The 17,356-nt window shown below is 37.7% G+C and overlaps 2 protein-coding genes and 3 long non-coding RNA genes across 5 annotated transcripts; 4 read left to right on the forward strand and 1 right to left on the reverse strand.

Moving 5' to 3' along the window:
- The first annotated feature begins 3,983 nt into the window (after window positions 1–3,983).
- LOC125558984 lies at window positions 3,984–5,303 on the forward strand. The gene is made up of 2 exons (XM_048720654.1): window positions 3,984–4,532; window positions 4,857–5,303. The coding sequence occupies exons 1-2, from the start codon at window positions 4,022–4,024 to the stop codon at window positions 5,267–5,269; spliced, it is 924 nt and encodes a 307-aa protein (XP_048576611.1). The 5' UTR covers window positions 3,984–4,021; the 3' UTR covers window positions 5,270–5,303.
- Window positions 5,304–6,294: 991 nt separating this feature from the next.
- On the reverse strand, window positions 6,295–7,110 carry LOC5507322. The gene is made up of 2 exons (XM_048721049.1): window positions 6,918–7,110; window positions 6,295–6,844 (listed from the first exon to the last, which is right to left on the reverse strand). Exons 1-2 carry the CDS (start codon window positions 6,941–6,943, stop codon window positions 6,295–6,297), a joined length of 576 nt encoding a protein of 191 aa, XP_048577006.1. The 5' UTR covers window positions 6,944–7,110.
- A 1,811-nt stretch (window positions 7,111–8,921) lies between these two features.
- LOC125558988 lies at window positions 8,922–9,434 on the forward strand. The gene is made up of 2 exons (XR_007306225.1): window positions 8,922–9,141; window positions 9,326–9,434. It is a non-coding gene; the product is annotated as an uncharacterized LOC125558988 (long non-coding RNA).
- A 920-nt stretch (window positions 9,435–10,354) lies between these two features.
- Window positions 10,355–11,223, forward strand: LOC125558991. The gene is made up of 4 exons (XR_007306228.1): window positions 10,355–10,571; window positions 10,844–10,872; window positions 11,046–11,081; window positions 11,192–11,223. It is a non-coding gene; the product is annotated as an uncharacterized LOC125558991 (long non-coding RNA).
- Window positions 11,224–12,200: 977 nt separating this feature from the next.
- Window positions 12,201–12,716, forward strand: LOC125558989. Its single transcript, XR_007306226.1, has 2 exons — window positions 12,201–12,420; window positions 12,608–12,716. It is a non-coding gene; the product is annotated as an uncharacterized LOC125558989 (long non-coding RNA).
- Window positions 12,717–17,356: the final 4,640 nt, after the last annotated feature.

Below are 17,356 nucleotides of genomic sequence, written 5' to 3' on the forward strand. Positions count from 1 at the left end.
GACATCGTTAATAAATATTTACAGGTAGTGATCAATGATCTCTCGTTTGCTTTTTGTTTAAATCCCCCTCAAAAGGTTTGCTGAAGGATGGTGTCCACCTAAACACCAGGGGACAATATATGCTGTATCGTAGTTACAGAGGTGCTGTAATCAAAGCAATGCAATTGCTATGATACGATCCAAAAGTTGCAAGCAAAAACTGTGCAAATGTCATCAAACAAGTGTATATTATTGCAATGAGAGCTTTATATCATTAATTTCAATTTTTTTCATACATAATAATGATCAGTTTTTATAAAATTTATCATATGGGTCTCAAACCCATTTCATAAACATGTGAAAAAAAAACTCCGGCAAGTTTGATAGAGAAGATTATTAACAAAATATTGTGGTTCAACCCATTAAAATTATAATCTTTTTGTATAAAATGTGTATAAATTATTTGTCGGTGTCCTGCATCTGATATGACATAAATAATTATTCTTTAAAGTAGGCACCAGTTGTTATAGTGACAAATGGTTTATTGTCTGTCACTGTTTTGTCATTATGTCATTTAACTGTTGAACAAACAAATTTTAGTGACAGCATGACTTGTTACTGTCACAATGTTACAAACAAATGTTTATGGTTTATGTCGTAGGTATATCAAAACCAACACATTTGATTAGGTTAACTCAAGAGACTAGGGACCGATGAAGTGAAGGAAAATTTTAATAGGAAGATGCATGAATGCTTCCCAGGAGTTAGGAAGTTCTCCTTTCAGCAGTTTGTAGAGGGTGCTGAACCAGAAAGTTGAAGTCATGTCTAAAATACAGTCTGTAGCCTGAAACATTACGGGAGAACAAGGTCTGAATATATAAATATTTAATTTCGATATGTAGGGGTGCAATGATACCACGGATTTCAAGTCTATTTCTACAATACTATCCTTGAATTTCATGAATTTTGAAGAAAAAAATCCTGGTGATCCGCAAGTCGTCAATAGAGTGGATTTTAATTGTTACAAATACAGTTGTAGATGGTGTTCGTGTTATTATTTTTTTTGCTTGATTGATGTAAAGGAATATACTATAACTATATAGCTATTTAAAAAACAAAATAATATATTTTAACTGGTCTATCACTCTATTTAGAGTAATGTGTTGATTTCAAAACAAAACCTAATTGCAATTGATAGTTTGGAAGTTTCAATGTCACTCTTTTGTTTATGCTCATGGAGGTAACACAGTCTAGTGCTTTTATTGATAGCTGAGTCACATCCTCCTGTTATCTTTTGTTGAACTAGACAATTATCACAGTATTCTCGGCAGTTCTGCACATTGACATCATTTTCTCCAAAGTATGCCAAAAAATATATGTCTACAGCTTGTTTCCAAGCAGTATTTGACAATGTCATCAAGCTGCCATCTTTTTAGCTGTTTCTGTTCTTCCCTTTCCAACTAAGCAATCGAGTTCATAATTTTGGTTCTGTCCTCAAAGCGATTATAAAGGGTGCATACTGCTGGATCACCATCTCTGCCAGCTCGTCCCGCCTCCTCGTAGTAGTGCTCAACACACTCTGGCATAGTGTGAGGAACGACAAACCGGACATTTTTTTGGTCAATACCCAGGCCAAATGCCTTTGTTGCACACATAACATGGGCTCCTTCACTCATCCAAGCAGTTGTGTTACTTTTCAATTTCCTCAAGGGCACTCCCTTCTCTTTAAGCAGGAATGCCAAATTGTTACTCCATTTAGAAGTAATGCAGGAATAGCATAACATATTGTCTTTCCAGCTCCGGTGGGCCATTATTTAACACATTGAAAGAAACAGCATTACTATCATTTACCCATGCGTTGTGGGTTGAATTCAGTTAAACGTTAATTGAGTAATTTTGTGAACATAAAATTTAAAGCCTTGGCCATGTTCCTCAATAATCCTCTTGTGTTTTATCAAGTGTGCTCTATGCACTAACAAGTTTTTCAATTGATAGTATGGACCTGGCTTTGATGTTTGCATCTATTCTGTGAGCCGTCTAGCTACACAACAAAGCATACATACTTACCAAAGATACCACAGTTTACGGATGATCGATCCAACGATCCGACGATCGAGTGACACAGGAGTCCCTCCAATAACTCTTAAATGCTTTGCAAGCATTCACGAGTTAAAAATGGCATTTTCTACAAGGTATTTCAATTGACGCCTTCTAGCCACAGAAATTTTCCTTCCAGGTTTTGTTGTTGTTGTTTGTCTGTAAAAAGCATGCATTCTTTTTTATGTTTTAGGTCGAATTAGTCCTATCGTCGAGTTTCAGCAATTTTGGGGAGCTGTAGAGGCATCAACCCTTGTTTGCCAATCTCAGTACTGCCAGTACCCATGGCAGTGTTTTTACTGCAGATTCAATTGCAAACAAGGGTTGGGTTCCTGATCGCCCTCAATTGGGCATCAACAGAAAACAGTTTGCCATGGTAAGGCATAAGATTACCTGAAAAAAAAAAAAGCTTTCCATCACATCAGTTATTTACAATTGCATATCTCCGTCCTTTTCACTGTACTGCTGTCACCTCTCTTGATTACCTTGATTAGAATGCACGTTTTTCATTCGCCTCCTCTAACATCCAAAGAACTTGGGGAAACAAATGTGTATCGCATCATCATATCAAACTTTTATCATCAACGGGAAGATATAAAAATGAATACTGGTTTTGATGATAAATAATGAGTTTGCATTTTAGAAAGAGGACTTGTCTGGGGTGGGTCCACCTCAGATTCTGACAGGACTTCTGGCTTCTGGGGTGGTATGTATGTTTTTTTCTCAAGGACTGGGGTTTAAACATGGTTATTCCATTCATTCAATCTACTATGCATCAGAGAAGTAGATCTCCACATCTGGGAGTAAATGGTGATTACTAGTCCATCTTTGGTCAATCAAACTCTGACAAAATCGTTTGGATTTATTCAAGAGGTATTCAGCTACATGTAAATGGTGTCTAGAAGAGGGGTGGTGGCGGTTCCCGTAACACAATGTACAGTATTTGGGTATTATTGTGACGTGTACCGTATATTGGTATTGTTATAAATAAATAAATAATTAGGAGCTCGTCAAAGAAGATTGCAGACTTATCTGTCTCTTTATTACTGGTAATTTGTAATTTGTTTAATTTTTATAGATATATTTTATGTTATATAATATATAGATACACATGCATGTATGTATTTTTATAGGCCCATTTGCACCGTTAATGAGGTTTCATGAGTGTGTTGTAGTGGCTTTACCTGTGGAAGTTGGTGAGCCTTTTACCGATGCACAAGTTCATTGTATCATTGATATGGCTGACGGTAAGTTATTACATTTGTGTGTCCAGGTAAAAAACGGTCCCTTTAACACTCATCATTTACTACTCAGTACAGCACTGAATAGAAGATCATAAAAAAAGTATAACTACCTTCGATGTTTCAGTATAGGCATCCAATCTAGATACCAATACTTAGAGGTTTTAAAAATTGGGTAACATAAGACAAATCTGATCAGGAGCTGCAAAAAATATTTGTTTATTTATTTACTAATATTTTCCCAGGTAAATCCCTTCAGCAAAGCTGATATAAATAGGTGACATGGATAACAAAATTATAAGGGAAAAGAAAAATGTATCCACTTCCATTGACATTTGGGGCTAAACATGATTTTTTTTCAGTGACAGGAAAGGATTATTAGGGAACTTAAGCACCGGGCGTTTTATCGACAACGGCGACGCCAGGGCCGAGAGGGCCTGTGGGCGAGCTCCCCCGTTGCTCCCGCCAAAATCAAAACATTAAGCCGAAGGAAAACACAACTCGCGACGGGAACGGAAGATTTTTACGCTAGACGTATAAAAAATCGACAAAATGTCTTCCTTCCCAGGAATACGAGATCTTTTGCTAGTGGCATACGACAATGGGGCACTCAGTGATGAAGAATTCTTGGTTTTATGGGAAGACAACCGCTCAAAAAGCCGTATTTTCCCTACGATTTCTACGAGAGATTTGACCTGGAAACCATGAACGAAGACGAGTGCATTGCCGAGTTTAGAATGCGAAAACAAGACATACCGATAGTAGTTGACGCTCTACAACTACCAGCCACTATTCAGTGTTCACAAAGAACAATCTGCGATGCAGATGAAGCTCTGTGTATGCTCCTAAGGCGTTTTTGCTATCCTTGTCGATATTCTGATCTGATCGGCCGGTTTGGTAGACCTGTGCCAGAGCTGTGCATGATAACAAACACCTTGATGGACTATATATTTGACAATCATTGCCATCGAATTTCGCAATGGAATTATGATATACTCAATCCACCGATGTTACAAGAATATGCTGATGCAATTTTTGCCAAGGGAGCCCCATTAAGCAACTGTTTTGGCTTTGTAGACGGAACGGTGCGACCAATATCGCGTCCAGGCCAAAACCAAAGAATTGTATATAATGGTCATAAAAGAGTGCACTCTTTAAAGTTTCAGTCAGTGGCGCTGCCTAACGGCCTTATCGGACACATGTATGGCCCAGTCGGTAAGTAAACTCAGCTGTTTTATCTTGAGACTACTTGTTGTGTTTTTATTTATAGACCTCACCCACCAGAAACAAAAGAGCAAGACATCTAAAAACATCATTACCCCCGAGGATTTTTTCTTAGCTAATCTGATGAGTACATTTGATACACCTCAAACAGAATAGGTGAAGTGCTCACGAAACGAATTGAAGTGTTCCATTGAACAGGGAGAGCGACCTGGGGAGAGGGGTAGAGACTTTTCTAACCATCTAAACTTACAATAATTAAAAATTGACTCCTGTCATGTGCATTTTTCATATCTACTTTTAAAACTTTTCTTTCAGAGGGCAAAAGACATGATGCATTTATGCTGATGGAATCCAATATTTTGCATGAAGTAGAAAACAATGCATTCTCCCCTACTGGTCAGGCGATGTGTATGTATGGGGACCCTGCGTACCCATTGAGGGTACACCTTCAAACCCCTTTCCGTAATGGAGTTTTGACCCCCATGATTGAAGAGTACAACTCAAGAATGAGCTCAGTACGGTCGTCAGTAGAATGGTTGTTTGGAGAAATCATCAACGACTTCAAATTCTTGGACTTCAAAAAGAACCTGAAACTTAACCTTAGTTGTGTTGGAAAAATGTACCTTGTTTGTGCATTTCTTGAGAATGTAATAACCTGCTTGTATGGAAACACTACTTCAGAGTTCTTTGGTCTTGACCCTCCCTCAATATACTACTACTTAAATTAAAACACCTCAGTGGGAGATTACAGCTAAGTTTTTTGGCAGCAACAAAAATACCTATTACATCAAGGTGCACTTTGCTGGATAGACAATAACTGTAACAATAACAATTATTTATAGCCAGATCCTTTTGTTCTTCAGCAGCAAAATAAATTAATATTGATACTTTAACTGTAATCACCAACAGCCTAGAACCCATCTGACTACACCCATATGCTATGATTAGAATATTGGCCATCTTTGGACAGTAGTTTGGGCTAGCTAAATGTAGTCTTGTTTGAAAATAGATAGGTGCAGGCCAGGGGTGCACCAGGGGTGTTTGAAAAGCATTTGAAGCTGAATTGTTTTAAAGCTGGCTATGCTATTCTATGCAACTTGAATTTACAAAACAATGTATGAGGTAATACCCTCTCGTGCAGCGCAGATCCTTTCAAACCAAAAATATCTCTCAAAATGTAATAGCCTTTTCCATTTAAAGAAATATTAAATAAAAAAGAATCATGGAGTTTTGAGGGATAATTATAAAAAGTTTGTATCAAAAAATGCTTTTGTTTATTTTCACCATAATACATACATTCATACTGATTCAATCCGATAAACTGATAATCCTATAAATAATTTGATCATCCTACTAATTTGTTTTCCTGATTGAATCAGTATTTCAGTGAATAGCCTAGGTGTTACGAATCAAACAATAGTCATACAAATATAAAACAACAGCTTTTATATCTTATTGTCAATCTGAAATTGGCTCTTTGACATAGTAACAAACTGGCATGGACCTGGACTCAGTCATGCATTGAGTCCATGCATTTCAAATAACCCAACATGGATTCCTTTTTTTAGTACACCGTAACAATATAAACGATAAAAGTAAGAGAAATGTAAACAGTCATGCAGTATTAAAGGACTGTAAAACGATAGTAAAAGGTCTGAAGTTGTGCTTACTTTTCACTCATTTTTTGCAACATTAGCACAAGTGCTTGGGTTAATTGCATTTGGCCTTCTGATTGCTTTCTGAGTAGCTCCATTTAAAGACTTTGCTGCCTGGCTTGCTCCGTTCGGGACTGTTGTTCAGCTGTGGCCTTTTCACGTAAAAACGAAACAACCTCTCCTCCACTCCGCCTACTCTTTTTACCCCCCGAAGTAGAAGCTTCATCACTTTCGCCGTCTGCTTTAGCTTTCCTTTTTCCACCGCCCATTCTCTGCATCGCCTTTTTGCGTACATCCTCGGCGGCTGCCTTGTCCTCTGTCTTCTTGTTGTTGGCTGTCTGGCTTTCTTCTTTCTCGCATAGTTCTTCGATAAGACTGTCCTTTTCTGAAAGCTCACAATTAATACCACTCGCCATTTCTTCTGCCCTTATACGCTTCTTGAATTTGGTTTGAAGAAGGGTCCATCGATCACGGACGGCTCTCTTGTCTTTCAGCAGAAATTTTTGATTTTCTATCGAGTTTAGCGTTTCTTGGATGTTTACCCAAACCTTTCCACGATCAGGACTCCCTTTTTTGTAGCTGAAAAGCTCACTAACAGCCATTTCTCGGAGTAGCAAATTGTCGTGGTCGTCGGTCCACTCCATGGCTCTGATATATGAATGAAAATCATAAATTATTTTTAAAACAAAGCCCTCAAAACTAACCGAAAAAACACACTCACTGCTGTTTCTTTGATGACGCTTCCATGTGCGGCCTAGAGTCGAAAAAATGTGAGAATCCGATCAAAAAGTGCCGTTAGAGATTCTAAAATTGAAGCTTACATAGTAAACAGTGACACAGGAGTGTTTTGTTAAGAAATTACAAGTTTGAAAGGCAAAATAAAGCAAAACTATACTCACGTTTTCGACACAACGTCAAAATAGCTACTCACGTCGGCGCGAAGCAACGACGGCAAGTCATTTCACCCGGCAACGTGGACCGGAAGTTGAACTCACTTCCGGCTGCCGTCGCCTTCGCCAAAACGCCCGGTGTTTAAGTTCCCTATTGCTGCCGGGGAGGAGGCTGAAGCTGCACTTTTACGAAGAAGAGAGAACATGTAAACCAGTTAATTAAACATTCGGCAGATTACTGCGAGTCGATGCTTTTTTATATAATCTCCCCAAAGGAGCTGTCAGTGACTTTAAACTCTAAATTAAAATAATTGGGCATCCCTTCGAATAGATGCTTCAATTAATGTGTTAGGCTGCCTTTTATGCTGAAGTATCTAAATTTTCTGAGTTGTGAATTGTAGGACCCTTTCGCATTGTCTTTCTTTTATTCTCATAAGTGTGTTTTATAATTTGATAACTCTTTTATTTTAATTACAGAGACCGAAGACATGTTCGAGAGGAGCAGGGTAGGGAATACCTAGAAAGTCTCAGAATGGACCAATTAAACGTGGGAAATATTTAAAAAGAATATCGAACAATATTCAATGTAGAACCGTCCGGTATGTTAACATTGGGATATACACATAGTCATCATTTCTGTTTATTTATTATAAATAATTTTTATTTTGCTTTTTTACAGGATAGGGAAAGACAACGTTTGTTAGAAATTGAAGAGGTACGTGACATTTAATAGCTTGGAACAATTTTTAACAGTTTTACTAAACATTCATATATTTTTTTAAATGTCGTTTTTATGTGTACAAAAAAAACATTGCATTATTGCAGAGACAGAAAAAATAGACGTGACCAGCAAGACAGAGAGTACGAAGAAGGGTTAAGAAGAGATCAAGAGAGGGTAAGCAGTTCATGGACAAGCATCCTCGGGGACCCTGGACGTCACGGAGATCGACACACAGGGAGCTCTTTTTTCTCGCGCGCTCCTATTTGAAAAGAATGACATCTAAAATTATATGCGAATGTTGTCTTATTCTCTTATCCAAGAAAAATATATTACGAAATTGTGCATCAAGCAAGTCAGTTCGCCGAGCGGTTTTTACGGCATGACGTCATAGGAGAAGCTCCCTGGCAGCATTTGTAGAAGGTCGATGCATTTTAACTCGATTTGTTTTCGGCACCAACATTAGACCAAGAATATGTCAGGATTAAACGTTAAAATTGAAACTATTTATGATTTTTGTCTACATTTTAGGACCTACAACACCTCGTCGGTGCTGAAGGCGAAGGCAACATTAGAGTCCGTCTCCGTGGAAGGGACACAACCTTCCAAAGACGTTTCACTGCTTCCGATACAAACGAGGTGATTACAACAATTACACCAAGTTTAATCGCATTCTTAGACTTATTAATTTATATAGATTCCACAGTTAGTTATGGATTCAAAATTTCAATTATGAATTAAATATTTTGGACACGAGTTATCAGAATCAATAAACCAAATCATTGCACATGTATTATTTTTCAAATTGAAAAAAGATGTCTCCACAGCATTCTGTCTCCACTGTACCGATATAGGGAGAGTATTGTTCAACCACAAACTAATTGGAATTGTTTTATCTGTAGCTCTTGTATCAAGTGGCCATTGCCAACCTGCGCGAGAGGAATATCACCATCCGAAATGCCAGTGGAAGAATCATTGAAAGAAATGACGATCCTATTGACGTTGTAGACGCAACGACACTAATGGTCTTTCATGACTTGGGTATACTAGGAGCAAGAATGGATGAGAAAAAAGGAATAAATGGAATCATTTTATCAAATTTCCAACTTTACGTTTTGACCTTCCCCCTAAGAACCTGTCTAGGCTAAAAATAGGTTCTTATTACCAGTTTATGTTTGTATTCTTAATACCGCAAAAATCTCAAAATACTAAAATTTACCGATTTCATTAACAGGGCGGACACTACCAGGCCACCTTTTCCGACCTTTGTTTGGTAGTGTTGTGCCCAACCCTTGCTGGAGACCCAGAAGTAAGGGCCACTATTGACTTAAGCAATGGTAAGTCTAGTACATTTAAAAAGCATTCTTGAATTCAGAATATCTATTAAACCCTGTCGATTTTCTGAGCTCGATGGATAACGTGGATATCGTAGAACGGTCACGAAGTGAAAGTAGTGAGGGTTGGCTTAAATATATAACTCATGTACATTTTTAATTATTTTACTTGTTTTTTTTTTTACAGTTACCCAGGATCGCATACAAGCTGCTGTAGCAGAGGCTGAGGCGAGACTGGCCCTTACAACCGAATCAATGTGAGTTTTGTTGATTGTCTTGAATCACCATCACCATCCGAAATGCCAGTGGAAGAATCATTGAAAGAAATGACGATCCTATTGACGTTGTAGACGTCCTCACTGTAACTTCAAAACCATCTCGTTTGTGTTGCCTGCCGATCAAATTGCACCAGCGAGTGCGACGCCAAGCAGGAGTCGAAGGAAACTTAAAGAAATGCAAGCCAGTTTCCGGGTCATAAAATGAATTTGAGCAGCCTTTAACTGCACACTGCTTTCCTTTTCTTTTTAAAGTTGGAGAAACTTCGTTTGAATCATCCATATAATTATCTAGAAGGCCCAAAATCGACTTTTGAAGAGTTCTTAGCGAAACGTGCAACACAGCTAGAAATCAAGATGGCGTCTGTATTTTCGAGACAACTCTCGCCTCGTTTTCGTGTTCGCGTCCAAGATGGCGGCGGGGACTGTGAATAGGACTATTGCATTATGCTTGTAAAACAATAACTTCAATTACAAAATGGGTCAGCTCAGTCTACCACCTGTGGGGAGTTTTGACGTATGGCGAATCCTCGCCGTTATGACGTATCATGCTCACGTGTTACAATCAGACCAGTTTGTTGTCGTTGTCACTCTTGAACTTTCAAGGAAGCGAAACAGACTTACTGTCTCTTTCGACAACGTTTTTTCAAGAAGTTTTCAAGAACTATTCAAGGATTTCTCAAGAATTTGATTCCAAGAATAATCAGGAACAAGATTGGATTGTGGGAAGATTGTAAGTTATTACATTTGTGTGTCCAGGTAAAAAACGGTCCCTTTAACACTCATCATTTACTACTCAGTACAGCACTGAATAGAAGATCATAAAAAAAGTATAACTACCTTCGATGTTTCAGTATAGGCATCCAATCTAGATACCAATACTTAGAGATTTTATAAATTGGGTAACATAAGACAAATCTGATCAGAAGCTGCAAAAAATATTTGTTTATTTATTTACTAATATTTTCCCAGGTAAATCCCTTCAGCAAAGCTGATATAAATAGGTGACATGGATAACAAAATTATAAGGGAAAAGAAAAATGTATCCCCTTCCATTGACATTTGGGGCTAAACATGATTTTTTTTTCAGTGACAGGAAAGGATTATTGCTGCCGGGGAGGAGGCTGAAGCTGCACTTTTACGAAGAAGAGAGAACATGTAAACCAGTTAATTAAACATTCGGCAGATTACTGCGAGTCGATGATTTTTTATATAATCTCCCCAAAGGAGCTGTCAGTGACTTTAAACTCTAAATTAAAATAATTGGGCATCCCTTCGAATAGATTCTTCAATTAATGTGTTAGGCTGCCTTTTATGCTGAAGTATCTAAATTTTCTGAGTTGTGAATTGTGGGACCCTTTCACATTGTCTTTTTTTTATTCTCATAAGTGTGTTTTATAATTTGATAACTCTTTTATTTTTGATTACAGAGACCGAAGAAATGTTCGAGAGGAGCAGGGTAGGGAATACCTAGAAAGTCTCAGAATGGACCAATTAAACGTGGGAAATATTTAAAAAGAATATCGAACAATATTCAATGTAGAACGGTCCGGTATGTTAACATTGGGATATACACATAGTCATCATTTCTGTTGATTTATTATAAATAATTTCTATTTTGCTTTTTTACAGGATAGGGAAAGACAACGTTTGTTAGAAATTGAAGAGGTACGTGACATGTAATAGCTTGGAACAATTTTTAACAGTTTTACTAAACATTCACATATTTTTTTAAATGTCGTTTTTATGTGTACAAAAAAAACATTGCATTATTGCAGAGACAGAAAAAATAGACGTGACCAGCAAGACAGAGAGTACAAAGAAGGGTTAAGAAGAGATCAAGAGAGGGTAAGCAGTTCATGGACAAGCATCCTCGGGGACCCTGGACGTCACGGAGATCGACACACAGGGAGCTCTTTTTTCTCGCGCGCTCCTATTTGAAAAGAATGACATCTAAAATTATATGCGAATGTTGTCTTATTCTCTTATCCAAGAAAAATATATTACGAAATTGTGCATCAAGCAAGTCAGTTCGCCGAGCGGTTTTTACGGCATGACGTCATAGGAGAAGCTCCCTGGCAGCATTTGTAGAAGGTCGATGCATTTTAACTCGATTTGTTTTCGCCACCAACATCAGACCAAGAATATGTAAGGATTAAACGTTAAAATTGAAACTATTTATGATTTCTGTCTACATTTTAGGACCTACAACACCTCGTCGGTGATGAAGGCGAACGCAACATTAGAGTCCGTCTCCATGGAAGGGACACAACCTTCCAAAGACGTTTCACTGCTTCCGATACAAACGAGGTGATTACAACAATTACACCAAGTTCAATCGCATTCTTAGACTTATTAATTTATATAGATTCCACAGTTAGTTATGGATTCAAAATTTCAATTATGAATTAAATATTTTGGACACGAGTTATCAGAATCAATAAACCAAATCATTGCACATGTATTATTTTTCAAATTGAAAAAAGATGTCTCCACAGCATTCTGTCTCCACTGTACCGATATAGGGAGAGTATTGTTCAACCACAAATTAATTGGAATTGTTTTATCTGCAGCTCTTGTATCAAGTGGCCATTGCCAACCTGCGCGAGAGGAATATCACCATCCGAAATGCCAGTGGAAGAATCATTGAAAGAAATGACGATCCTATTGACGTTGTAGACGCAACGACACTAATGGTCTTTCATGACTTGGGTATACTAGGAGCAAGAATGGATGAGAAAAAAGGAATAAATGGAATCATTTATCAAATTTCCAACTTTACGTTTTGACCTTCCCCCTAAGAACCTGTCTAGGCTAAAAATAGGTTCTTATTACCAGTTTATGTTTGTATTCTTAATACCGCAAAAATCTCAAAATACTAAAATTTACCGATTTCATTAACAGGGCGGACACTACCAGGCCACCTTTTCCGACCTTTGTTTGGTAGTGTTGTGCCCAACCCTTGCTGGAGACCCAGAAGTAAGGGCCACTATTGACTTAAGCAATGGTAAGTCTAGTACATTAAAAAAACATTCTTGAATTCAGAATATCTATTAAACCCTGTCGATTTTCTGAGCTCGATGGATAACGTGGATATCGTAGAACGGTCACGAAGTGAAAGTAGTGAGGGTTGCCTTAAATATATAACTCATGTACATTTTTAATTATTTTACTTGTTTTTTTTTTTTTTACAGTTACCCAGGATCGCATACAAGCTGCTGTAGCAGAGGCTGAGGCGAGACTGGCCCTTACAACCGAATCAATGTGAGTTTTGTTGATTGTCTTGAATCACCATCACCATCCGAAATGCCAGTGGAAGAATCATTGAAAGAAATGACGATCCTATTGACGTTGTAGACGTCCTCACTGTAACTTCAAAACCATCTTGTTTGTGTTGCCTGCCGATCATATTGTACCAGCGAGTGCGACGCCAAGCAGGAGTCGAAGGAAACTTAAAGAAATGCAAGCCAGTTTCCGGGTCATAAAATGAATTTGAGCAGCCTTTAACTGCACACTGCTTTCCTTTTCTTTTTAAAGTTGGAGAAACTTCGTTTGAATCATCCATATAATTATCTAGAAGGCCCAAAATCGACTTTTGAAGAGTTCTTAGCGAAACGTGCAACACAGCTAGAAATCAAGATGGCGTCTGTGTTTTCGAGACAACTCTCGCCTCGTTTTCGTGTTCGCGTCCAAGATGGCGGCGGGGACTGTGAATAGGACTATTGCATTATGCTTGTAAAACAATAACTTCAATTACAAAATGGGTCAGCTCAGTCTACCACCTGTGGGGAGTTTTGACGTATGGCGAATCCTCGCCGTTATGACGTATCATGCTCACGTGTTACAATCAGATCAGTTTGTTGTTGTTGTCACTCTTGAACTTTCAAGGAAGCGAAACAGACTTACTGTCTCTTTCGACAACGTTTTTTCAAGAAGTTTGCAAGAACTATTCAAGGATTTCTCAAGAATTTGATTCCAAGAATAATCAGGAACAAGATTGGATTGTGGGAAGATTGTGCCGGTTGAAGTTAACTTACAAATCTGAATTTGACGTTGAGTTCATCTTAACGGTAAACAACAAATCTTTACCAGGCTCAACGTACAATCAAGGGACAATCAAAATAATCCTTAGGAAATGCTTTCCAATCATTTATTTAAACATTCTGAACACAATCCAAACGACAAATCACGTTAAAAGATCCTTGACAAAAAATAACCGTTAGAGAAAACCGTTTCACCTTTGCGAAATATTCCATAGTCGGGTTGTAGGTTTTTCTTTTTTAATTTGTCATAGAAACATACAAAAGAAGCCATTGGCAATGGTTATTGAGAACTCTTGACTACGATCTAGCAGAGGTAACTGTCGTCATGCATGGCATCGGCGGCTTAACAGTGCAGAGGTTGAAACGCAAAATCAAAACCAACGGCTTCGAAAAAATGAAAGCCGACATCGTTATTCTAAAAGTAGGAACGAACGACATTGGGACCAAGCGGCCGGAGACAATTGGGTCAGAAATTGAGAATTTGACCCGCGGACTTAGGGAAACGTACAATGTTAAAGTTGTTGGTGTCTGTTTGATAATCCCAAGAGCCGATAACATTCATTTTAGGCGCCAAGCAGACATCGTTAATAAATATTTACAGGTAGTGATCAATGATCTCTCGTTTGCTTTTTGTTTAAATCCCCCTCAAAAGGTTTGCTGAAGGATGGTGTCCACCTAAACACCAGGGGACAATATATGCTGTATCGTAGTTACAGAGGTGCTGTAATCAAAGCAATGCAATTGCTATGATACGATCCAAAAGTTGCAAGCAAAAACTGTGCAAATGTCATCAAACAAGTGTATATTATTGCAATGAGAGCTTTATATCATTAATTTCAATTTTTTTCATACATAATAATGATCAGTTTTTATAAAATTTATCATATGGGTCTCAAACCCATTTCATAAACATGTGAAAAAAAAACTCCGGCAAGTTTGATAGAGAAGATTATTAACAAAATATTGTGGTTCAACCCATTAAAATTATAATCTTTTTGTATAAAATGTGTATAAATTATTTGTCGGTGTCCTGCATCTGATATGACATAAATAATTATTCTTTAAAGTAGGCACCAGTTGTTATAGTGACAAATGGTTTATTGTCTGTCACTGTTTTGTCATTATGTCATTTAACTGTTGAACAAACAAATTTTAGTGACAGCATGACTTGTTACTGTCACAATGTTACAAACAAATGTTTATGGTTTATGTCGTAGGTATATCAAAACCAACACATTTGATTAGGTTAACTCAAGAGACTAGGGACCGATGAAGTGAAGGAAAATTTTAATAGGAAGATGCATGAATGCTTCCCAGGAGTTAGGAAGTTCTCCTTTTAGCAGTTTGTAGAGGGTGCTGAACCAGAAAGTTGAAGTCATGTCTAAAATACAGTCTGTAGCCTGAAACATTACGGGAGAACAAGGTCTGAATATATAAATATTTAATTTCGATATGTAGGGGTGCAATGATACCACGGATTTCAAGTCTATTTCTACAATACTATCCTTGAATTTCATGAATTTTGAAGAAAAAAATCCTGGTGATCCGCAAGTCGTCAATAGAGTGGATTTTAATTGTTACAAATACAGTTGTAGATGGTGTTCGTGTTATTATTTTTTTTGCTTGATTGATGTAAAGGAATATACTATAACTATATAGCTATTTAAAAAACAAAATAATATATTTTAACTGGTCTATCACTCTATTTAGAGTAATGTGTTGATTTCAAAACAAAACCTAATTGCAATTGATAGTTTGGAAGTTTCAATGTCACTCTTTTGTTTATGCTCATGGAGGTAACACAGTCTAGTGCTTTTATTGATAGCTGAGTCACATCCTCCTGTTATCTTTTGTTGAACTAGACAATTATCACAGTATTCTCGGCAGTTCTGCACATTGACATCATTTTCTCCAAAGTATGCCAAAAAATATATGTCTACAGCTTGTTTCCAAGCAGTATTTGACAATGTCATCAAGCTGCCATCTTTTTAGCTGTTTCTGTTCTTCCCTTTCCAACTAAGCAATCGAGTTCATAATTTTGGTTCTGTCCTCAAAGCGATTATAAAGGGTGCATACTGCTGGATCACCATCTCTGCCAGCTCGTCCCGCCTCCTCGTAGTAGTGCTCAACACACTCTGGCATAGTGTGAGGAACGACAAACCGGACATTTTTTTGGTCAATACCCAGGCCAAATGCCTTTGTTGCACACATAACATGGGCTCCTTCACTCATCCAAGCAGTTGTGTTACTTTTCAATTTCCTCAAGGGCACTCCCTTCTCTTTAAGCAGGAATGCCAAATTGTTACTCCATTTAGAAGTAATGCAGGAATAGCATAACATATTGTCTTTCCAGCTCCGGTGGGCCATTATTTAACACATTGAAAGAAACAGCATTACTATCATTTACCCATGCGTTGTGGGTTGAATTCAGTTAAACGTTAATTGAGTAATTTTGTGAACATAAAATTTAAAGCCTTGGCCATGTTCCTCAATAATCCTCTTGTGTTTTATCAAGTGTGCTCTATGCACTAACAAGTTTTTCAATTGATAGTATGGACCTGGCTTTGATGTTTGCATCTATTCTGTGAGCCGTCTAGCTACACAACAAAGCATACATACTTACCAAAGATACCACAGTTTACGGATGATCGATCCAACGATCCGACGATAGAGTGACACAGGAGTCCCTCCAATAACTCTTAAATGCTTTGCAAGCATTCACGAGTTAAAAATGGCATTTTCTACAAGGTATTTCAATTGACGCCTTCTAGCCACAGAAATTTTCCTTCCAGGTTTTGTTGTTGTTGTTTGTCTGTAAAAAGCATGCATTCTTTTTTATGTTTTAGGTCGAATTAGTCCTATCGTCGAGTTTCAGCAATTTTGGGGAGCTGTAGAGGCATCAACCCTTGTTTGCCAATCTCAGTACTGCCAGTACCCATGGCAGTGTTTTTACTGCAGATTCAATTGCAAACAAGGGTTGGGTTCCTGATCGCCCTCAATTGGGCATCAACAGAAAACAGTTTGCCATGGTAAGGCATAAGATTACCTGAAAAAAAAAAAAGCTTTCCATCACATCAGTTATTTACAATTGCATATCTCCGTCCTTTTCACTGTACTGCTGTCACCTCTCTTGATTACCTTGATTAGAATGCACGTTTTTCATTCGCCTCCTCTAACATCCAAAGAACTTGGGGAAACAAATGTGTATCGCATCATCATATCAAACTTTTATCATCAACGGGAAGATATAAAAATGAATACTGGTTTTGATGATAAATAATGAGTTTGCATTTTAGAAAGAGGACTTGTCTGGGGTGGGTCCACCTCAGATTCTGACAGGACTTCTGGCTTCTGGGGTGGTATGTATGTTTTTTTCTCAAGGACTGGGGTTTAAACATGGTTATTCCATTCATTCAATCTACTATGCATCAGAGAAGTAGATCTCCACATCTGGGAGTAAATGGTGATTACTAGTCCATCTTTGGTCAATCAAACTCTGACAAAATCGTTTGGATTTATTCAAGAGGTATTCAGCTACATGTAAATGGTGTCTAGAAGAGGGGTGGTGGCGGTTCCCGTAACACAATGTACAGTATTTGGGTATTATTGTGACGTGTACCGTATATTGGTATTGTTATAAATAAATAAATAATTAGGAGCTCGTCAAAGAAGATTGCAGACTTATCTGTCTCTTTATTACTGGTAATTTGTAATTTGTTTAATTTTTATAGATATATTTTATGTTATATAATATATAGATACACATGCATGTATGTATTTTTATAGGCCCATTTGCACCGTTAATGAGGTTTCATGAGTGTGTTGTAGTGGCTTTACCTGTGGAAGTTGGTGAGCCTTTTACCGATGCACAAGTTCATTGTATCATTGATATGGCTGACG

The sequence above is a fragment of the Nematostella vectensis genome, chromosome 13, assembly GCF_932526225.1.
Source record: "Nematostella vectensis chromosome 13, jaNemVect1.1, whole genome shotgun sequence".
In the NCBI taxonomy this organism is placed as follows: Eukaryota; Metazoa; Cnidaria; class Anthozoa; order Actiniaria; family Edwardsiidae; genus Nematostella; species Nematostella vectensis.